The sequence below is a fragment of the Eulemur rufifrons genome, chromosome 9 (genome assembly GCF_041146395.1).
Source record: "Eulemur rufifrons isolate Redbay chromosome 9, OSU_ERuf_1, whole genome shotgun sequence".
In the NCBI taxonomy this organism is placed as follows: domain Eukaryota; kingdom Metazoa; phylum Chordata; class Mammalia; order Primates; family Lemuridae; genus Eulemur; species Eulemur rufifrons.
Window position 1 is genome coordinate 54,828,808 of NC_090991.1, and position 22,978 is coordinate 54,851,785.

General features: G+C 52.1%; 1 protein-coding gene across 4 annotated transcripts in view; it reads left to right on the plus strand.

Annotated features, from left to right (window-relative positions):
- The window catches only part of RPTOR (regulatory associated protein of MTOR complex 1), a 281,234-nt gene that overhangs the window by 163,665 nt on the left and 94,591 nt on the right, over positions 1-22,978 (plus strand). For all 4 annotated transcript variants that reach the window (XM_069482962.1, XM_069482964.1, XM_069482963.1 and 1 more), the window contains one exon: positions 10,015-10,074. In XM_069482962.1, coding sequence (XP_069339063.1) covers positions 10,015-10,074 — 60 coding nt within the window. The remainder of the gene's footprint in view (positions 1-10,014; positions 10,075-22,978) is intronic.

Below are 22,978 nucleotides of genomic sequence, written 5' to 3' on the forward strand. Positions count from 1 at the left end.
CAGATGACTTTGCAAGGAGTAAACCAAGATCCCTCGTGAGCAAGCATTTAAAAATTCTTAAGGAAACACTAGCAAATAAAATTCAACAGTATGTAGAAAGGATGATGTATTGACCTTCACAGTCAGGTTTATGCAAGACTTGTGTTCCATTTGAAGACTGTTATAATTCATTATATTATTAATAACATAATAGAGGAGAAAAACCATATGATCATGTCAATAGGTACAAAAAAGCATATGACAGAATTCAATACCCCGGTAGAATGCTCTCCCAGCGGGATTTTGGGAGGCACAGAGAGTCCTTGTTTGAAATCATACCCGCAGAGCAACTGCATTACATCACACTTAGAAAGCATATTACTTGTTAACTACTAATTTGCCTATTTGTATCTTCTCATTAAACGTCTGGGCATCTTGATGGTTTTCGATGACTCGTCTGATCCACACGCCTGCGTGTTTAATCAGTCATGTTGAGTCTCACTGCATTCAAAAACGGTCCCTGCGGATAGCTGCATATTAACAGTGGACACCGATGACCCGTGTGTAAGTGAAAAAGCTGTCATTTGAGTCATGGGGAACTGGGCAGCGTCTTGGAGAAAGCATTTTCATTCTCATTTCACTTAAGCTGAGACTGAGTTGATGGCATCTTCTTTTGAACGCCGGAACCGTGCTGTGCTGTACGACCCGTACAGATGGTAGCGTAGTGTCGCCAACATTAATTTAAAATGGTATAAATTAACCCAGGAGACATCAGCTGCTTTGGTTCCTTGTATCTGCACTGGTGATGTGCATGTGTTCGTGCCTCTGTGTGGGCACGGTGCACAAACACAGAATGGTTGAAACAGGGTCCAGCAACAAAGCGCTATGAGGCTGGGCATTAAAACTAGCTTCAAACAAGCATTGTCGCCGTAGTCATTGGCACGGCCTGATTTTTGCCTATTCTGAGATTGAATTCACTTCCTGAAATAAGAGCTTCTTTCGAGTCCCTGTTTTACTCCGGGTAGCCTCGTGAGTACTGAGTAGTAAAGGTCTATGAGACAAAGTCCTGCCTGCCGGGAGAAGACAGTCTGCAGGGAGGCACGTACACTTTTGTCGGTTCTGTTCTTGGGGACAGAGAGGAGAATGGAGAGATGCCCTGTCCTTGCCTCAGAGGCAGGCAGTGCTGTCACTCGGGGGTGTGGCATCAGCACTAGACTTCCTGTGATGAGTGAGCTTGTCACCAACCAGAGGAGAGAGACAGGCGTTCCGAAGAGGCAACCCTGCCCTGGTCAGAGGCCTGGACGTGCGTAGCAAAGGCCCTGGGATGTCTGAGGAAAGGGTGCCTTCGTTTTCATTTGCACCCCGCCAGAATAACCAACATGAAAACGGAGCGGGAGCAGGTGACCCCTGTGCAGGGAGGGGCAGCAGATGGCGTGTGTGGTCACCACAGGCTGCGCTTGCACCCGTGTGGGTGCTGTCCCCGGGCGCTCAGGGAGGGAAGAGCATGGAGGGAGGGCTGAGGCGGGAAGGGCCCCTACTGTGTCTGTTCTCAGCCTCGAGCAGGGTGGCCGTGCGAGTGCCCGGGTGGCCCCTGCCGCCGAGGCAGAGTTGGCAGACCTGCGTTACATGCCACCGTCCGCCTGGTGTTGGTTTTTTAATTAAATAGAAGTCTTTGAATTCCTTCCCTAATATCACATCCCACAACTGAATAATTCACAGTTTTCCTGAAGACCTCTGTGGGATGGGCAGCCCTCCGACCACCCCGGGCCTGACCCTCGTGGTGCTGGGTCGATGCCACTCCCGCGGTGGCTGCCCCACGTGCTGCCTCGCCAGGCCCTGCCTGTCCCCTCGCTGGCTGTCAGCGCCTGGCTGAGTTTCCCACAGCACCTCCTCGTCCCCCTGCGTTACGGCCGCAGCCAGCCATCTCAAGGCATGGGACCTCGCCTTACCACCTAGGGCACCCGGCCTCAGCCCTGTGAGGCCCTTGTTAAATGATGGAGCGAGAATCTTCTCATACGGGGCAAGCTAATGAGTGTGTGACTTTTATGACGTACCAGGTACAAATTAAGACTTTGTTTCTTTCAGCCTCAGTGATTCTGATTTTATAAGTCTATTATCCCCATTTCGTAAATGAAAAGACAGCTCACCCCAGACCTCCAGTTACCAAGTGGCAAAGCTGAGATTTGAACCCAGGACTTCCTGACTGAGAGCTCTGTTCTTCACCGTCCTGCCATAATTCCCACGTAAGTGGCTTAACAAGTGTGGGTCTCGTAACACTGATTCCCTGAAGGAGCCGTGGGTCTGTGTGGGAACGCCCTGGCCGCGGGATCTTGGGACGCGCAGACAGTCCTTCCTGGGTCTCCTGCCGGAGAAAGCGGCAGGTGTGGCTGCCTCAGTGACGCGGGAGGTGGGCCGGCATGGGCGCTGTTTGTTGCGCTGGACGTCGTAACTTTGCCTGCAGTTGTCACCAAAGCCCTGAGAAGGGACTTCATTAGAGGCACGGCTGGGGGGATTTTCCTATCAGCACAGACACTCCGCCGATGTCACAGTGGACCGCGGTTGCAGCTACGTCAGGCTGCGGTGAATGGTGGCTCTGGCAGTGGGTTTTAATATCCGAGTTGGTCGTTGAGACAGTATATTCTGTAGTGCATGGAAAAGCAGTCGTTTAAAATGTCTCTTCGTTTTATAGGTCGGTTTTTCTTATTCTTTCTCACTCCCTTGCCAAGTTGTTGGACTTGAGGTTTGCTGGAAAGGACCCTTTATTTTGATTTGTGCCCGTGCTTTGCTCCAAGACATGCCGCCGGGGCATTTTTACACTGAGGACTTGGTCGGAATCTTCACTGATGCCTGGCGGGGTCTGTTCTGTATACAAAGCACATACTGCAGCTTCTTCGTTCCGCGCCTGTTGGCTCCTGAACGCTATTTTGTTTTGCTTCCTCTGGCACGAGGCCCTCTTCCTCCGAGGTGCTCTGAACAGCTGACAAGACTGATGTGGAGCCTTGTTGGGGACATGTTGTCATTGTGGTGTTGCCAGTAAATTGTTCTTTCTGGAAGACAAACACCTGGTGCCTTGTTGCACTAATGTGTTCTGTTATGCACTGGAGCTCTCGCCAGACAGTTCCTGGTGGGCACTGAGGAGAGTGGTTTGGCCTGCCCTTGCTGCATGGCGCCGCATCGTGACAAAGGCCCCTCCTCAGGCGGGTCAGGAAGGATGCTGTCGAAACCACCCTGGCCAGCGCGGGCTTTCCTGTAAACTGTCAGTACCATGTTTTTCCTACTGTTCCATTGACAGAAGCACCGATTGTTGTGTTTAGTAGAAACACCTCAAGTTTTACAAAAGCTCTTGTCCTGTTGGTGTGATTCAAGGGCGCTATGACATCCTGCAAAAGCCAGGACTCTGGGACTCCGGACACGTTCTGGTCCCAGCCACCCCCTTTAGCAAGCCACATCTCTCCCCAGTCCTCGGTTTTCTCGACGATAAATGTGCAGTGATGATGCTCTACACGCCTTGTGGTCAAGACAACACGTGACGCTGCACGGGAACGTGCTTTGGAAGCAGAACTGCAATGTGATGTAAGCCTTATGTATGAATCGTGTAATGCTTTATAATTTACAAAGTGCTTTCCCATATGGCTTCCCATTTGCTTTTGCTAATAACTCGCGACTAGTCTAAGCAGATGTAATGCATAAAACATCGCTGTGTTATTGATAAGGTACCAGATGCTCAGTGTGCGGCTGCCCAGGGTTTACAGCTTAATTGATAGCAGGGCCGAACAGGAGCCCGGGTCCTCTGATCCCAAGTCCTGTGTTCTGTTTACAGTGCCGGGCTGCCCGTCCTGCCCAGCACAGACTGGAGTTGCCGCGTGTTGTTATTTTAATCGATGCTGTTCCGTAGTTGGCGTGAGAGCCGGCTCCCTGTTGGACCGAGCAGACCTTTCAGAATGGGGTCGCCCCACAAAGCTGAATATCGGGGTGGCGGCAGTGGAGCATCCTCCGGTGTTTCCTGAAGACTGGCTGTTTGCAGGGGGCCCCCTGGTGCCACAGAGAAATCGAGGAGGTTGCAGACCCAGTGTCTGCCTTCAAAACATTTATCATTCCCTTTCTCTTCCCCTCTGGCATGGGAAGTTCTCAAATAATTGAGTTGTTCACTTTGAAACTCGGCTTTCCTTGGCAGAACCCCGACGCATAGTCACGCTGTGGCTGGCCTCTGCAGCTGTCCTCGAGCTCACCGTCTGCCGTCGCCACTGCGGCCCGTGTCCTCGCGGTGTGCTGCTGCCCTGCCCTGCGTAGGCTGGCACGGGAGCCGGGGCGTGTCTGCCTCGGTGCGGGAAGTGGAAACGCCTGTGTGTGAGGCTTTTGTTCTGGTTTCCTCCTCGTCTCCAGCGGTCTTCTCTGCGCTCTTTCTCTTCTTTCCTCTCGTGGCTCCTCCTCCGGCTCCTTGTGCGTCTTCTGTGTGCTGCACCTTGATCTTAGGGCCTTGAGCTGTTTTCTTCCAGACTCTTCAGAGGGCCGTGAGCGGTGGGAGGCGGCGGCAGTGCCGCGGGAACGGGAGCCCGGCCCAGCCACGTGGCGCGGCGTGGTCGGGCTCAGAGATGGAAACGGCACCGCCGCACGCCCGGCTCTTGAGACCAAATGACCCGGAAATACACACCATGGTCACAGCCCCAGACTGGGCCTTGTTTTCTTTTAATTTATTGCACAAACAATATTATAATATTAAACAGTGAAAAGGAAGCAATGAAAGAAAAATTACCCCCAATCCCACCCAGCTGTTTTTGTTATTCCATATCCTGTATACATTTTGTGCATATATGCACATCATTTTACTTAATTGCGATGATAATATATCTTATATTTTGTTTTTAAAATTTGAAGATCACTTAAGATAATCATTTCAGATTTTCAAGTTATATATCCCACCACATTTATAGACAGTATTACTTAATTTCCCTGTTATTATAAAAGTATAGTGCGTGCAGGCGGGCCCCTATTCATCTTTGCAGCACGTCAAACTTTTCCTCAGCCGGCGTGGTGGCTGCACCTGCAGTCCCAGCTCCTCGGGAGGCTGCGGCGGGAGGATCCCTTGAGCCCAGGAGTTGGAGGCTGCAGAGAGCTGTGATGACGCCACTGTGTTTCAGCCTGGGTGGCAGAGCAAGACCCCATCTCTAAAAAAATAAAAAAAAGGAATAAAATTCTGTTGGAATCGGGGTTTTCCCCCGTGAACAAAGAAAACTGAAATTCTGCGGCCTCAAAGCCTGCCCTTCCCAACAGCAGGGTCGAGCTGCCTGGGGAAGCCTTTAAGGGCAGGCGTGGAGAGAATCTCCATGGAGGATGACATCCACGGCTGCTGACCGAACGTCTAAACCCTAAACCGTGAGCAGATAAAACCAGCAAACGTGACAAGATGAACGTGCTCTGGCATCATTTCCAGCCTCCCCACCTAGCTTAGGAGGACAAGGACAAATTGTGTGTCAGCGCTTTAAAAAGCACAATTTACATTTAAAAGTTAATTGGAAAATCAATGTGAATTCCCCTGTTTGCCACCAGAACGCCAGGAGGTAGCTCAGTCTCTCACAGAGTTCGGCTGGTGGCTCTGGTGCTCATGAGGACCTGGAGAAGCCAGTGGGGGGCCGGGTGCACTCCCTGGCTGACCCCACGTGCCGCGGCGCTCACCTGCCTCGGACAGCGTGCGCCCGGCATGAGGGTGTTCACGCTCTGGCTGGGTTCCCCGCGGTGTCCTCAAACCAGCACTGTCATAGTCGTGCCCGCCTGCTTCTGTTAACCGCACGGATGCACGGTTCGTAAAGCAGCCGAATGAAGGAGCTAGTGCTTATCAAACTACTTCATGTTCCTTTCACAAGAAGTTAAAATTATCTTGTGCTATTAGTATCCAGAAACATGTTCTGGGCGCTTTATTTTCCCTACTTAAAACTGGAGACGTACTCAGAGATGGGCAGATCGGGAGGGCTCGGGTGTTACGAGGAGGGACCAGCACGAGAGGGGAGTGTGCGGGGTCTGTTTAACCACTAGGGCAGACACCTGGGTACACGCAGTTTGTTTCCAGTCCAGACACCACTGAACTTGGTCAGCCCAGGACAGCTGTTGACCGCAGCTGGCACATCCGCGAAGCTCCCAGCAAACAGCGATGGTGTCTCCTCGGATCGGAACCTGCACCCAAGATATACACACTTCTTGTAGTTCTCTTGCTTATGTGGTTTGATGTTGTGTTTATTTTACACGTTGGAAAGGATCGTGCACACGTTTCACGTGACTTGTGCAAGTCGCAGAGGAAGATCTCTCCTGGACCGATGGCAGGTGGACGCTGGCTCTGCTCCGCGGGCCTCACCCTCCCCTCCCTTCTCATGAGCCTCCCTCTCCCTGCTCACTGGTCCTCTTCTCTTCTGATTTCCTCAGCAGAGTTCCAGTGACACATCGAACGTGTTCTCGCAGTTGTCGAGAGGTGTGCAAAGGCGTGTGATTTTTGAGGGGGCTAAAACCTGCAGGAGCCCTCTCGCCCCAGCCCATCGTGGCTTTGGGTCCCTTGTGGCCAGGAGTTCTCAGGCCTGGCCACGAATGTGAGAATTCAGGCAGGTGGAGGAATGCACATTTCAGCTTTTTGTTTTAATTAATTTATTTTTTAATTGACAAAATACTCAGTTTTGTCTTTGGTTACATAACCTTAGGTTCATCTCACAGCTTCCGCCCCAAAACAACCAATTCTTTTTTTCTTTCCTTTGTTTCCATGTGGTTCACTTGGGTTATCCAGGGGTTAAACCTGCTGCTACTGAAAAGTAACTGCCTAAAATAATTCAAAATTTTTAATAGGAAGAACTTCTCAGTTTTAAAATACATAGAATTTATTCTGAAAGGGCCTCTTCTTGTGGATATTTTTAGGAGCAAATGTTGCCCGTCTGTCTCGAGTGGGAACTCTGCCGCAGCCGAGACATTTGACGTTTCCTCCCAGACATGGAGTAAAACCTGCCTGAGGTGGAAATCTGGGGATTGATTCTGATGGGCTTGGCGTGGACAGCCCGGATGACTAAACTTCCCTCCCGGCCGGCAGCTTGCAGGAACGTCCTTCTAGGGAGAGGCCTGTCGGTGAAGGAAGGAAAGAGATCAGTGTCCACGTGATGTCAGTAAAACCTCCGTCCTGCGGTGGAGGGTCTTCTGTTAGTGGCTCTGGATGGGGGAGAAGCTGTGATGCCGCAGGGCTTATCGTGGTCTCCAGTCCTGTTTAAAATTCCTCCCAGCTGTTTCTTTCTCTCACTGGTATTTTGGAAGAGAGTTAGGGCTTGGCTCTGGGCCACAGACGTGCAGCAGTTTCGGAGCTCTGCAGGGACATCAGTTCTGTCCCTGTGATTCTGAAATGGTCCACACACGGCACTCACAGCTCGGCTGTTCTCCCCGTGAGGCTGGCTCGTGTGTTAAGTAGGGTCTGCTCTTCGGAAGCTGCTGCCGAATGGGGAGTGTTTGGGGAGGCAGTGGCTGGCGTGGCTGTCACCCTATCAGCACAGGTGGCAGTGACACTGGAGTGGCCTTGGGGCTGTATGGGGAGCCTGGGGACCAAGGGCATGACTTCTGTGTGGAAAGAGCAATTCAGACGGCAAGAAAGAAATAGGACAGAATGGTGGAAGGTTGCAACTCAAGTATTTGGGTCTTTATAATTTAAAAGAATCACGTATGTTTTAAATAAACTGAGTTTTAGGGTGTGCGACAAGGCTGTCCTACACCCCAGACGAGGCTAGGTGAGGACCCAGCGTTCGCGTGTGAAGATGGAAGGTGCGTTTAGTGGAACACCTTCTCCGCCAGGCACTGGGCACTGTTTCCCTTTGTCCCAGAGTACCTGGGTGCCCACGGGGTCCGTGGTCGTGGGAGTCACCTCCACGGGAGAGACTTGCCTCTTTAGGACGGCATGTTGGTTTTCTGCTTTTGCAAATCAGTACCGACTTTTAATAATCTCAAGGACAGTGTTGGTGGGAGAGGCAGGGGTCTTCCTTTTAAATCCCAGCATTCTTCAAATTGAAAACAAATTGTGAAAATTTTGAAAAATTAGATCGCTTCCTTAAATGTTTTCCTGACGTTGACTCGTCAGAGTCTGCGCTGACGGACTCCCTCTCCCTCTCCCTCTCCGCCCCGTACTTTTTATGGTAGGACAGTTTTCAACCATTTAAAAAACTGTTTAGAGAATAATAAAATTAACATATATATCTATAGATAGAGATATCTCCTAAATTTCTTAATTATTTGCTGTATTTTTAGTGGATATTTTTAATAAATTACAGACATTATAATGTTTTACCAGCAAAATACTTAAATATGCATTTCTTTTTTCAAAAAAGGACATTTTCCTATAACCACAGTTGTCTTAACTTTCTAATGTCTTCTGAACTCCAGTGACAGAACCCTTGCAAGCAGCCTGGTCCCTGGAAGGTGTCCTCCGCAGGAACCTTCCGCATTTTGTCCTGTGCCCGTGCGGTTCAGGGGTCGGCCTAGGACTTGAGGAAAGGTTACGTGGAGATTTGGGCTCCCTCCCTTCCGAGGCTTTTCCTGCAGCTTCCTGGCAGCCTTGAATCCCGGTCTGAGACTCCCCACCCGGTGAGGCTGCTGCCTCTGGCTGGGTGCCACCCGGGTGCCGCGTGACTCAAGGGCACCCTCGGGAAAGGCTGGGTAAAGTCCCTCGTCCAGAGCCGTCTTTTCTCGTTTCTGCTGCATTTGTTTTCTCTTTGGTGTTTTCAATTGGGTTTTTTTTTTATTTTGTCCAGAGTTTATTATTGTTATTGGCAAAAGGATTAGCCTGATACAAATGATTCTGTCGTTACTGGACTCCAGAAATCCCAGTCGATAAGTACATTATGGATGAAGAGACAAACAACAGCGTAGCGGGGTTTGCATAGGACTCAGATTCGAAAGTGCGTTTCCTGTAGCGTGTTTTTATCCTCTGAGAGCTTCTGATTTACGTGCAGCTGCTGTCGGGGCTGCGTGCGTCTGCGCTGGTTCAGTGGCTGCAGGGGAGCGGCCCGCGCACAGCTTTCCGAAGTGAAGTCGGCAGAAGGACCTGCTCAGACGGGACCGACCGGCCACAGGCAGCACCCAGGCCGCTGGGCACTTTATGCGCAGGGGAGGCGGTTGCTCTCCAGTGTCGCGCAAGGATGGCCCTCACTTGTATTTCTCTGACTCTCGGAATGATGAAACACTAGCTGTTGCAGCCACAAGCAAGACTAGAACCTTCTCTCTGCCTGCCAGGCGGGGCTGGGCTTTGCTTCTCGAGGCAGAGAACTCGGCCCCTCAGCCTGGGCCAGGGCCCTTCTCCAGCCGCCTCCGCTCCTCACTCCCGCCAGCGGCACGCGGGAGTACGCGGCGTCGCTGTGACACTTGCTGTGTCCTGCCACCCTGGTTTGAGGGGGCTATTCTTAGTTCTGAAAGTAGGTGAATTTTACATTTCTCCAGCTAAAAATACTAAGTTGCCTTTTCACTCCCTTCCCCGGGTGCTGCCTGCTGTGTGCCGGTCGCCCTGGCGGGGGAGGATGTGCTCCCCCTCCGTGAGTCACTCCTCCTCTGGCCGCTCCGCTCCCGCCCAGGAGGATGGGTTTGCCTCGGACGGAAGCCGCTCAGCTCTGACTTCAGCACCCTGTAGTGAAAACGGTAGAACTGAGCTTGCGTTTCCTTTGTGTGCCTTGAGGCTGTGCAGTCGATCCTCCTGCGCTCTCCTAAGCAGGAAGCGAATGCGAGGTCCAGTCCACTCCAGTGCTGTGTCTGGAAGCTCAGTTTTGGGAAGCATCTCTGTGCCCCTCTCAGGGGACCGGGCTTCCTGCAACTGCAGACTGCTCTCCCTTCTCGCAATCTCTGCCGCGGCTGTGGAGCCTCGTGCCGCCCGCGGCGTGACACCAGGGTTTTCTTCACACGTCTAAAGCTGCCAGAGTTAGGACCACGCAGCCCCTGTCCACGCCTTTGACTCCTCCTTTTTTCTGCGGATCTGTTGCATTTTCTCCTTAAATATCCCATCTGTGTCACTCACAGTGTTTTCTTTCTCTGCAGGTTTTGCATGCAGAAATGTGTGAGTCTGGTGCCTGGAGTCACCCTGGATTTGATAGAAAAGTAAGTCAGATTTTTAAGCTCTTGTGGGCTTTCTGGATCCAACGGGATTCTCTCCCCGTCTGAAGGTTCTCGGTCCTCAGCAGTTTCCTGTCCCCGTGGGGAGTTCCCCTTCATGTGGATGCCGCCTTTGTTCTCTGATTAAGGCTGTTTGCGACTGTTACACTGGTGCTTGGTGTAGGACCTAGCCAAACACGGGCCACATTAAAAGAAAAATGTAATAAAAAGCTGACCTGCTTTGAACATTTAAGAATACTTCAGACTTCAAACCAAAGCAAAGGCATATTGCTGAACATACAAATCATTTCTGCTCTCCCTGCCTGAGGTAGCTGGGTCACAACTCAGCGTCTACCTATTTTCTTAGACTTTGCCTGAGATATTCTGTAACTTTCCATGCCCCGCCCCCGCTCATTTTACTATCTCAGCACAAACTGATTTCAGAAGCTGAATCATAAAATGCCAAGGCTTCATCAGACGTCCTTTATGCCGTGTTTTAATTGCACTCACCTCCCACTGTGCCTCCGGGGCCACTGGCCGACTCCTCTGCCTCTTGTTTTGATCTATTTGGATCTGAAATAACATCTCATGACCCTAAACTTGACCCTCATTAGTTTGTTTGTATGTGCATTTGACTCATCCTGACCCATGTAAGCACCATGGGGAAACCATGGAGTTGTTTTTTTGTGTGGTGTTTTTTTTTTTTTTTTTTTTTTTGAGACAGAGTCTCACTCTGTTGCCCGGGCTAGAGTGCCGTGGCGTCAGCCTCGCTCACAGCAACCTCAAACTCTTGGGCTCCAGCGATCCTGCCTCAGCCTCCCAAGTAGCTGGGACTACAGGCATGCACCATCATGCCCAGCTAATTTTTTCTATATATATTTTTAGTTGTCCAGCTAATTTCTTTCTATTTCTAGTAGAGACGGGGTCTCGCTCTTGCTCAGCTGGTCTCGAACTCCTGAGCTCAAGCTATCTTCCCGCCTTGGCCTCCCAGAGTGCTAGGATTACAGACATGAGCCCCCATGCCCGGCCAACCATGGAGTTATTTTAAACCCTTCGGCCCTGAGCCCCATCTCTTCTAGAATTAACATACAAGATAATTTTCTAAATTGTTAATATACAGAATCATATATTAAAATAGCTAAGGCTTAAATTTATTAAATTAGATAGGAAAAGCAAATCTTCTAAGTTTCTCTCCTAGAAAAGTCCTTGCCTTGTGAGGCGGAGAGAAAGTACAGGAGTGTTATGCCTGAATGTTTGCCAGTAGGGGCGTAGCATCAGCCGGGGTCCCCTCCGCAGGGGACACTCACCGCGCGGCAGGTGGAAAGGACGCAGTGGCTACACCTGTGCCGTCTTCTGAAAAATACACACAGCAGGACGCCCAGAGTAGTTTTCAAACAGTGCAGACTCCCAGAGTATAAGGACACATTTTTAAAAGGCACAGTACCCCATGCACATGGAGTTCACTCTGGGCAGGAGTGTAGGACTTGGAAAAAGGAGAGGAAAAAGCAGTGTTAAGGCACTTTGACTTTTTTCCATCTTGCTTAATTTTTTTATAAAAATATAATCATGTAAAATACATATACCCAGGTAAATTTAAGAGAAGGAATCAACAAAATACGGTGAGGACACCGCCAACAATTCAGCAAGTGCGGCGTCTCCTTTCCAATTCTGAATACACGGCTGAGGAAGTCACGTGACGGGTCTCTGCATTTGTTCACTTCAGGGCACTTTTGTTCACAGCATAATGGGGGGGGTGACAAGAAAGAACTAGTGCGACATGGGTCACAAGAAAGAACTAGTGCGACATGGGTCGGTGCCAGCAGGGCACAGGGAAAGGTGTGGTGCCCTTCTGCTCCGCAGCAGGTCTGGTTATTTCTAAACCAGCGGCCGCCTGACAGTGTTTTAGAAGCCTTTGTTAGAGTGGCCGTGACCAAGCAGGGTGCAGGCCGTTCTCACAGTGCCCCCGAGCAGGGTTCGGCGTGGGAGGAGTGTGGGCTGCGGAATCCGAGCCTTGGTTACACTCGTGGGCGTCCACTCGCTCCTGGTCGGCCCTGTCCTGCAGCAGGGGCGCCCCCCGGGCTGACTGGGGAGCTAGTGGTCCCAGAGAGCCCCCCGCTTCCCCACACGGCCTCCACTCTCCACTCGCGTCCACCCGCCAGCAGGGCCTCTGCAGTGCGGGTAATTGCTAGTGTCACTCTGCATTTCTGAAGTCCTTAGATTTCAGACAAAGAAAGGAGGACATGTCTTTCATACACCTGTTCTGTTCACCATCAGATAAATGCCGCCAGATGACTTTAGAAGATTGTGTATCCAAGTTCAATTGCGCAATTAAAAAGAGATAATTACGGCTTTAGAGGGGTTTGCACTTTTAAAAGCTTGTTGAGATTAATTGGTTTAATAAGTCATTTTAGAAATTTCAGCCTTTATTGTGAATAACTTCTTAAGGTGCGTTGATTTGGGTCTGAGTCACTGTTCTCTAAATACAGTTCAGCAAAAGTACCTATTTTAGTGTAGTTTGGTGGAAACTCACACAAACCATTATTTGCAGTTTGAAATGCCATATTCCTACTCTCTCGAGTAGCGTGGCGAAGGTTAGATTGAATGTGAATGGTTGAATTATGTTTATTTCTTCATGCCAGGACGAATTCCAAACTTTAGAATTATACAATAATGGGAGAAACCGGGAGGTGTAGCTCCAAAGCTACCCGGTCACAGTGGCCACTAGCTCTATTTCTGAGTGGGTATAAGTCTTGAGCTTTCACAACTTACTTAAGAGACTTCTCCACTTAAAAGAAAATGCTGTTCCTGTATTTTTTAAATTTTTAAATTTTTTTCCCAATTATGTTTACAGTTTCATAAGAAAAGTTTTCAGTCAGTAGATTTGATTTTGGAGTTACATAGCTAGGCAGACTATGAAGCACATCTCTGTTTAACAGAGTCTTCCAGGCTGCTGTGGCTTTTCTATCCAGAGAACACTCCTGGTAAAAATGTCTCGTTATTTTCAGCTCCTTTATAAACACTTCTGGAGGTTTCTTCCCAGATTCTGTTGGTCTTGGTCACAGCGAGCTCTGCGGCTTCCCCTGCTGGGGCCGTGTTAGCTGCAGGCCCGCCTGTGTCCTCACCCTCCTGGGGCCCTCCCCTCCACTCGCGCACCATGGGGTGTGGTGACTCGCGGTGACGTTAGGCTGCATGGAACCTAACGGATGGTATTGAGGCCCACGGCCACACCGGCTGACACACGGTGCTGCGAGTCCGGCAGCTGCGGCCGAGTTTGCCCTCGTTCCCCTCATCCTTCGGTGACGGACTCGTGACGAGCGTTTGTGGATCCAGCAAGTGTGGCTTTATCCGTGGGTTTCTTCCCTGCGCTCGAGTCCACCCACGCTTGGCGCGTGGTCTGTCGTGCTCCCGAAGAGGGGCTGAGAGAGTGGGCTGATTCCAGTGGTCTTGTCGTGTCTCTTTCTTTAAATTTTAGTCTAGTATAGATCAGAGGAAACCAGCTGTTGTGCTCTCGAGTGTTTTTCCGTGCAGTGCGGACCTAACCCCACAGTCCTAGACGTCCCGGCCAAGGGCACTGAGCCTCCCGGAGCCTGTGCCCCGCTGCAGAGCTAACCCAGCAGGGGCCAGATCAGACAGACCCTGTGCTGTGTCCCTGGTTCTAACTCAAATACACGTTGGATCCTTTCCTCGAGGGGGGAAAGGTTAAGATAGTCGAACCCGAGGAATGCAGGGAGGGTGTGACTGTAGCCTGCCAGGACCAGGGTGCACAAGGGGCTGCTCCCCATCTGTGCCTGGACGTCTCCACCGTGGGCTTCTGCCTGGCCTGGTCCTTCTGGAAGCCACAGCCTCTCTGGGCTCCATGTGGAGTCCCCACCACCCTCCATGCTGCCCACACCCACCTGCCAGGCTCAGGGTGCCGGGGGTTCCACCTTGCCCTGGGCAGGATGCCCGAAGAGGGGGCTCCCAGCACATGCCAGGGTTAACGCGTCACCAGTGTGCCACTGGGCTGGGAGGCACCTCCCCGACGCAACAGCCCAGGGACCGTCCTCTGAAGCAGCTCCCAGTTTCCTTTTTCCCAGCGCCAGAGTCTGTGGACGTTCACACCTGTGCCACGGAGGACACGGCAGGTCAGGCTCCCACACGTCACAGCATAGTGCCAGCAGGGACAGGCCACTTCCCCAGGTGACATCTGGCATGCTCGAAGCCTGTTGGGTTCGTCATCTTTTTCAAAACCTCCTAAAATGAAGTGACCAAGACGAGGTGCCTGTTCCCCTGCAGGTGGGTCAGTCACAAAGGTGGGTTCAGGGCGGCTCCTCCCAGACTCCTGGGTTTGCATTTGGGGTGTCACCCCGTCCTCAGCTTCAGAGTCAGCAGGAAGGTGTTCCTCCATGAAGCGTCTCCTGCCCGTGGCTGTCATGGGGTGGGAACAGGGGGTTCTGGCCCTCAACACGGCATCCTGTGTTGGGCTTTGCCCAGGACTGAGCCAGGTGGGAGCAGAGGCGCTGCCTCCGCCCGGGTAGACTGTTTAAAAAATGTATAAGTAGCTGATGTTTCGAGAAGCCAGGGAATATTTTAAGTATATAAATTTTTGAATAGTTTAGAGACTTTAATAAAAACACTTGCAGATATTGACAAAGCTGTCAGAGCGGGTTCTGGTTGAGGTTTGGGAGAGCCCTGTGATTGGCTGGGTGCCGTTCTCACGTGTCCCTGCGTGCTGTGACTGTCCTCCAAGAGAAGTGGAGCTGCAGGTCCCTTGAGTCACGTCTGCATTAACACGGACGGGGCATGCGTCACCCTGGCCTCCCTGCCCGTGTGCACTCGGGGGGCCCTGCTCTGCTGTCCCCTTCCCCAGGTCTCGCCTGGGTGTGACGTGGCTTCACAGAGCCGTGCGTGGGAACCCACGGGGGCATCCACTGAAGCTCCGTGGTGAGCAGATTTTGGGTCCAGGTCAATTGATAACTCGCTTGTAATTATGGTTTTAGGACCAAACAGAAATGAGCTCTTGTGCTCAGTTCCTTGGTCTCATTTGCTTTTTAGCCGTTCGTTATTCTGAACTCCACAGATTGGTGGGGCGGGGTGGGACCCCCATCCACAGCAGAGCACTGTGGCAGGTCATGCCACAGATGCACGTCATGAACAGATCATGTGGATGCGCAGATGTAGGAGGCTTCGTGCAGTACGTAAGCGTAACACTAGCTGGGGTTTAACTTGGTGTTGGTTTTTGTTCGCTTTGTAAGGCTTCTGAACACTTCATTTTTCATATAGTTTTGTTCTTTCATTTCAACTCATCACATAGAAGTTTCTCACGCTCGCGAATACCTGTCACCACTAGGTGTGAGCATGACGTTGGTTCCTCTGCCCCCGACTGGCGTGGCAGGTGAGGCGGGGAGAGAACAGGCCTGTGTTACTCGGTGTCATTTCCTTCAAGCTTAAAGACCTGCCAGTCTGCCAGTGAGACCTGCGTCCCGTGCTCTGTCCGCCCTTTTCTCTCCCTGGTGGCCCTTGTTCTACGTCTGTGAAGGACAGTCCTGGCGCAGGTCTCCCGTGGACGTGCTGAGGCCAGGCAGTGTGTGGCAGGCAGGGACCTGGTGGCAGGCACGCGTCCTTGCCGGCTGCTCTCTCGGGACGCATCCTGGCCCTGCAGTGTGTGGCCCTTCGTGTGCTGGGGTCTGCAAAGCCAGAGCTCTTCAGGGCTGGAGCCTCAGCGTTCACGCTGGCGCTGTGCCGAGTGATGGAACACCGTCCTGCTAAATGCACAGCAGGCGACCTCGTGGCCGAGGACCCTCCGTGGAGACCCCCACCCACTCGCGCTGAGGTCTGGGGGCTGCGTGAGGCACGGCACACACTTTGTGCCCTCGTACAGCTTGGCTGTGGCGGCCTGGCCTCCCCACTGCCTGAGTGACGTCGAGGTGACACTTTGCCCTGCTCGCACCTGTGGTCAAGGGCCAACGCGAGTCATCAGTGTCATCTTCCTCGCCATCACGGGAGAAATGGACACACTGGTGCCTCAGAATTGCTGCATGACAATTCTGTGATGAACGTGGCATATTTCAAACAGCTGCCTCGATGCAACTGCTCAAAACAAAGGTTCCCCAGGACATCAGGTATTGACTCTTCCTAGTAAAAATGTGTTGTTTACAGTCTCAGCACAAGACTGGATGGAAGATACGGCCGTGTGTTTATAATTGTTTAGCGATCTTTAAAACTAGGAAGGAATTTGTTTTCTAATTAAGCTGCTGTGTCTGGAAGTAAATTATAACGAACCTTGCTCCAGCGACACCCCCATTTCTAATTATCTGCGCCAGCCCAGCAGCCTGATGAATAGGCCTGTGGCTGCCGCAGTACGTATTTACATTCCAAGTCCTCTGAGAGCGCAGCGGCGAGATCCATGCGTGGAAATTAAGGGACATTTTTCAGCCCCGAAACAAAGTAATGAAACGCTTAAACAGTGCTAGAAATATTAGGGTACTCGGGAAGCTCCAGGGAATCTGAAAGATGTGGAACCTATTCTGTGAGGCTGTTGGTATTCTGATCACTGGAAGCTCAGAGCGTACCAGAAAATTATTCATGATTAGCATTGATTGTGTAAACAACACATTTTAACAGCCCAAAACCCAGTGTCTGGAACAAAGCGAGTCGCCGAATCCATTTGCTCGGGGCCTGGGCGGCAGCCTGGCCCATGCTCGGGGGCAGCAGGCTGGAGCCGGCGACCGGGGTCCTGGCTTCGACTCGGCTTTGGAACCTGACGCACTCGTTCCTGTCTCCCTGGTCTGCATCTGCGAGATCCTGTCTCATCGCAGCCCCGGATACAGTGGGGAGAGCGTGAGGAGACGCGTGAGCGGGTGCGGGGGAGTGCACGCTCACCTCGGTGCCAGGAAGCACGTACTGGCACCTGCTGTGTGCCAGGTGCCATGCTAAGGGCTTTACACACGTCACCTCTCTTCCTCCTCGCTGGGTCCTTCGAAGAGAGGTGCTGTCATCATCTACCTTTTCAAAGCCGGGCTCTCCGCGGTGGCGCTGTGCGGGCAGCCAGGCTAGAGCAGGGCCGTGCGGGCGGCCTGCCCCGGAGCCCGTGAGCCCGGTGGGCGGAAGGTCTGCGTGGGCCGGCAGCCGCGCTCACGTCACAGGCCAGCGGCCGTGATTAGAGTTTACCACACTGCCGTGTCAAGTTACACACTGGGATTGTGTGTGAAAGGAAAGCTGCTATTAGAGACACTGGTCTTGATTCAGACAGTACCTTTCTTTTCACCACAAACGCATGCTCTCAGCTGGTTGGAGGTGACGAATCAGTACTTCATTAACGTCTGCCAGTCACTGATGAGATGAGTAATGAGGCACTGGGATCTAATTTAGAAATGGAAGTGGTAAAGACAAAGCCCCGAGAGGCTGCGCCGTGGAGAGGGTGTGCGTATTGGCGGGGGTGCGGGAGCCCTGTCACGGCCACAGCCATCTCCTCCGCTACGCGGGTGGCATCAGGCCGTACGGCCTCTGTGCGCCCCGGGGGCGGTGGCGCTGGGTCAGGCCGCTTCCTGGCACCTTGGTGTCCACCGTGCACCCTAGCAAGGCCTCCATCGCTTGTCCTGATCTGCGAGCAGGGGGATGCCGCTCAGTTCTGGGGTGACGTGTGGCCGTGCGAACATGAGGATGGGGAGAGCACTGCGAGTGCCTGCACATGGCACTGAGAACTTCGCTTCCTTCACAGTGCCACCAAAACCATGACCTTTGTCACCAGAACTGAGGCCTGCGCAGCACAGCAGGGTGTGTTTGGAATCTGCGGCTCTCCTCTCCTCGCGGGCTGGTTCCCTCGCATCCTAGCGAAAACGTGTGTCTGCGAGTCTCTGACGGGTGCCCGGCCCCGCGGAGACACAGGCTGCAGCCTGTTTGGAAGGCAGGTCTGCAGGGCCGCAGAGGAGAGGCCACGGCCAGGCAGAGCGTGTGCTTCGCTGGTCACCCTCGCGTCACGCCTCCTGCTTGCTCCTGAGTAGGCACTGTGTCCTGAGGACTGCTCAGTGCCCGTGGCCACGCACGTCCTGGTGTCACGGCCCAGCAGAGGAGGCTGGCGCTGTGGGCCTCAGCCCCAGCCGTGTGCGTGTCTCAGCGGGCACACCATCCTCCTTAGTCCCCCTGCCTTTCCAGCCTCTCTTGAGAGCCTGCCGCTCAGGCTCCGTGTCCCTCGCAGCCACTGGGCTGGCCCAGGACGCACCGATCAGTCCTTCCTTAGGTCTGCCGGTGTCTGCAGGACCCGGCTCCCCTGTCACCTGTCCGCATGGCCGGCGGGCTCCCCCCGTCACCCGTCCGCGTGGCCGGTGGGCTCCTCCCGTCCGCGTGGCCGGTGGGCTCCCCCCGTCACCCGTCCGCGTGGCCGGTGGGCTCCCCACAGCAGCCCAGCAAGCAGCTGCCGACACTGTGTCTATTTTAAACCTCTGGAAACGGAGACAAAAGGAAGTGTAGGAACTTGCTCAGAGTCACACCCGTAAGTCACGCGTAAGGGGCAGGGCCTGCGCCAGCCCTGCCCCTGCCGGCCTCTGCCTTTGTGCCTCTCTGCTACACAGTCTACACTGTCTGACTCTGGTCACGGTACCACGTGGCCTCTTCAAGGACATTGAGTGCCGTCTTCTGAGCTAGAGCCCAGCGAGTCACGTATGAGCTGCCGACTGGGAAGAGGGCTCCTGAGGTTCCAAGCCTGAGTGTGCACTCAGGCCACGCGTTTGTTCCCTGGCGCATTCGTCCATTGTCTTGTCCACGCAGCACGTGTCTGCTGAGCACTCGCTGCGTGCCAGGGCCTGCTCTGGGCTCCGGGTGGTGACAAGACGTTCGAAGTCCTTGCTCTCGTGAACGCACACCCTGGTCGGGGAGAAGCATGAGCACGTCGGTGAGGAAATGCCAAATTGCCAAGCGGCTGAGCGATGACCTGAAACAGAGACTGGCGCTGCTCTGCGTGAACGGCCAGGGCAGCCTGTCTGAAGGGCAGCACAGATGAGCTCTGCCGGGCCAGGGGGGACAGCCAGGCCAGGTCAGGGGACAGCAGTCCAGACGGGGAGCCCTGAGTCCGGCTCGAGCATGGCTTGTGTGCCACGGGCAGTCTTTGAAAGAGGCAGAGGTCCAGGATTTAGAATTAACCGGGCTAACCTGGGAGCACATGTGGGTCCCCAGCAGCCTGTCCGAATCTGACTCAGATCACTGCATCAGATGGGGAAACTGAGGCACTTGGTAGCTTGGTCACTGCCTATACTGGGTGTCTGGCTGCACGGACCACAGCAGCACGAAGGGAGCAGTGAGTGGCACAGAGCTTGGCCAGTGGCTTCCGTTTGTAGGGAGGGGCGGCCAGACGGCCAGCGGGACGGCTGTTGCGGCCAAGCAGGCCGTTCCCTGGCGGAGTGTAAGGATCTTCAAGGTCATGTCCGTGGGTGCCGACCCAGCAGCGTTAGTGTGCCTGTGCGTCCCGCGTCCTGTAGCTCCAGCAGACCAGCACGTCCCTGCCCAGAGTGTGCAGGATTGTTGCGCTGAAGACAGGAGGACGCAGATGCAGGAAGGCTCGCTGCCCTGTCTGTCTGCCTGAAAGCAGGACGTAGATTTACAGAGACAGGCAGGTGTCCGCCCCCCCCCTTCCCAGGGAGGACAGACGTCACCCACTGCAGACAGCTTTGGACCCTGTCGGCCTGGAGGTGGTGCCAGAGGATCCACGTGGAGAAGCTCTGCTGACCACCTCTGTCTTCTGTCTGCCAGCTGTTGGCCTTCCCCCAGGTTGCTGCCCGGAGAGGCTCAAAGTCCTTTTCCTTTGTCTTGTCACCTCTTTACAATTTACTGTTCTTCAGTGAAGATGCTCCGTAAGCCGGAATTCAAAGCCAGCTCTTTGAGAGCAACGTCCCCGAAGTACATTTGAGATATACGTGTTAATGAGCTTGTTTGTTTTCCTCTTGTTAATCTGTCTTTTGTAACAGGAGTCAGTTCCAACTAAGAACCTACCGGAGTTATTATTTTTCCTCTACAAGGTATAATTTATATAACCATTTTAAGTGTACAGTTCCTTGATTTTTGGTAAATCTTCCAACTTGTACAACTGTCTCCATAGTCCAGCTTTAAAACATTCCCATCAATCCAGCACGATGTTCATATCCGTTCAGTCCCGTTCCCACCACCGGGTCCACAAACCTACTTTCTTTCTCTGTAGGTCTGCGTCATTTTACATTCCTGCCAGCCTCTCCACCTGCTCACCCGCGTTGGTTACGGCCTGTCTCTTTGCTCTGTTTCTTTGTCTGTCTGAGACAGGGTCTTGCTGTGTCACCTGGGCTGGAGTGTAGTGACGTCATCACAGCTCACTGCAGACGCGACAGGCTTTTTAGCAGCTTCTCAAAGAACTCTGCTTGGAGCAGACTCCTCCCACACGGCCCGGTGGCCGTGCCTCTCAGGAAAGGGTCTGTCTGGAGATCAGCCCTGACGCTGTGAAGCCCAGAGAAAACCCGCTTTTGCAGTAATGCTTCAGAAACAAACCTGGGCTCAGATTTATTTCCGAAGGGCTTTGGAATCTGCACAATTTAATAATTAAAAAAAAAAAAGAAGCTGCTTTTCATTGTGTCATAAACATGTTGAGTAAACAAATGGGAAGTTGCTTCTTCCCTGTCCCTGAGCCCGTTCTCCGGCTGATGCGTGTTCGCCGTCTCCGCAGGGAACTGTCCTGTGCGTCGTCCTTGTGGCCTGACCAGGGCTGGGCGATAACTCGCCAGTCTGTGATAAGTGCAGGAAAAAGTGAATTATCCCCAGTATTGTATTCCTGCCCGTTTGGAGCCATAGAAACCATCACTCCTTTTCCTCCAAAATGTAAAGTACATTTTCCTAATTTACTTCCCAAGCAGAGATCAGCAGGTTCTGTTCTGCGGAGCCGATAATGCAAAGCAGGGCTCCGAGGGGAGGGGCGCGCAAGTGCAAACCGTTCGACTTAGAAACTCTGGGCACAGATTTTTTAAAAATCATTAGAAAACAAGATGCCTGTGGTGGTTTTTAAAAAGTCAGTTTATGTAGAGGTAGAATCGTGTAATTTTCTAATTCCTAGCGTCTCTCAGGTGCTGTGTTCACCACAAAACCATTTTGATAACCCTGAGCCAATGTATCCTCCTGGAGAAATTAAGGAGAGCTTCATTTACATCAGTGTCTTTCAAACGTCAAGTCGTGGTTGATTAGTGGCTGTAAACCCAGTTTGCTGGGCCGCAGGCAGCACTAAAACGAAGAAGCAAAAATTGTCATTGTTTTCCTAGGAAGATGAATGTTCTTTGGTTCTGTTGCTTGAATACATGTGTTTACATGTGACTGTGTGTGTGTGTGTGTGTGTGTGTGTGTGTGTTGCGTCACCGTGTAAAATGTGCTTCGTACTGGAGCTCATGATAAGAAAGGTTTGCAAGATTCTCGTGCGGATGGTCACTGCGCTCCTGTGGACCTGGCCGTGCCGCCTCCCTGCTGGTCCGTCCGTTAGCTGTCATCAGGGCCGTCAGTGCTGCACCTTTGTCTAGCGCAGGGGCAGCCCGCATCCCTGTTCTGCCATCGGGCTTACGTCATACTGTGATTTCCCGTAATCCGCCCCGTTTCTCGTCAGAGTTGTTGCTGATACACATACCGTAACTGCCTCCTCCTTTCTTGCTGAAGAAATAATTTTGACACGTTCATTCCCCTTTGACCACATGCTTCGCAGAACCTTCCGCACTGCAACAGGGATTAGCCGTGACCGAGTCCCCCGTCCTGGTGGACTGAACCAAACCTTTTATCATTAAGAAATGTCACCATTTATTTCTGGTAATACTTTTGCCTTAGAGTCCACTTCTTGGATAGTGTCATGGTTATGTAACTGTCTTTTGGTCAATGTTTTCAGAATGCATCCTTTTCATCCTTATATATATTTAAGGTGTATCTTCTTTTAGCAATACTGTTGGCTTTTGTTTTGTTTTTAAATCCAGGCTGTAAATTATTGGTGTTAATTGAAGTATTTAGTCTGTTTACATTTAGTGCAATAATGGGCATGTTTGGGTTTAAGTCTACCTCCTATTTTCCTCTGTTGCTATCTTTTGGGTTGATGAAGCAATTCTTTCACTTCGTTCTCACCCTCTGCTGGCTTGTTAGTTTTATACTCTTTCACTCTTTTACAATTTGAATGGTTACTCTCGAGCAACTTGGTTTTGGCCAGATGGTACATGCTTTCTTTTTTGCAGACCACATAATGTCTCATATTCTTCCTTATTTTTGTCATAACTCTTTAGAAATGTAAAAACCTTTCTTTGCCTGAGGGTCTTACACAAAACATGCCGCTGGCTGGCTGTGGCCCTTTTGGTGACCTCTGCTTGAGAGACTGTGACATGGGTCTTATTAAAGTCTAATGTGGGCCGGGCAGGGTGGCTCATGCCTGTAATTCCAGCACTCTGGGAGGCCCAGGCGGGTGGATTGTTTGAGCTCTGGAGTTCGAGACCAGCCTGAGCAAGAGCGAGACCCCATCTCTACTAAAAATAGAAAGAAATTATATGGACAACTGAAAATATATACAGAAAAAATTAGCCAGGCTTGGTGGCACATGCCTGTAGTCCTAGCTACTCGGGAGGCTGGTGTACAATTGTCTTCTTTTTATTTGTTTGAAATGCTTTATCCTAAGTGAAGTGTCTCGGGAGTGCAACGCCAAACACCACGTGTCCTCACCGACAAGCAGGAACTGCACCATGGGCTGCGGCACAAAGGGACACGAAGGACACTGGAAACGCAGGGACGGGGAGAGCAGGGAGGGGAGGGACAGAAACTCCCCTGTTGGGTACATGAACACGCTTCTGGTGACAGGCACACCAAAGGCCGACTTCCGTGTAACAGAAACATTTGTACCCTGTTAATATTTTGAAATTTAAAAAAAAGAAAATGTAATTTATTCATTTTTACAGTTTTA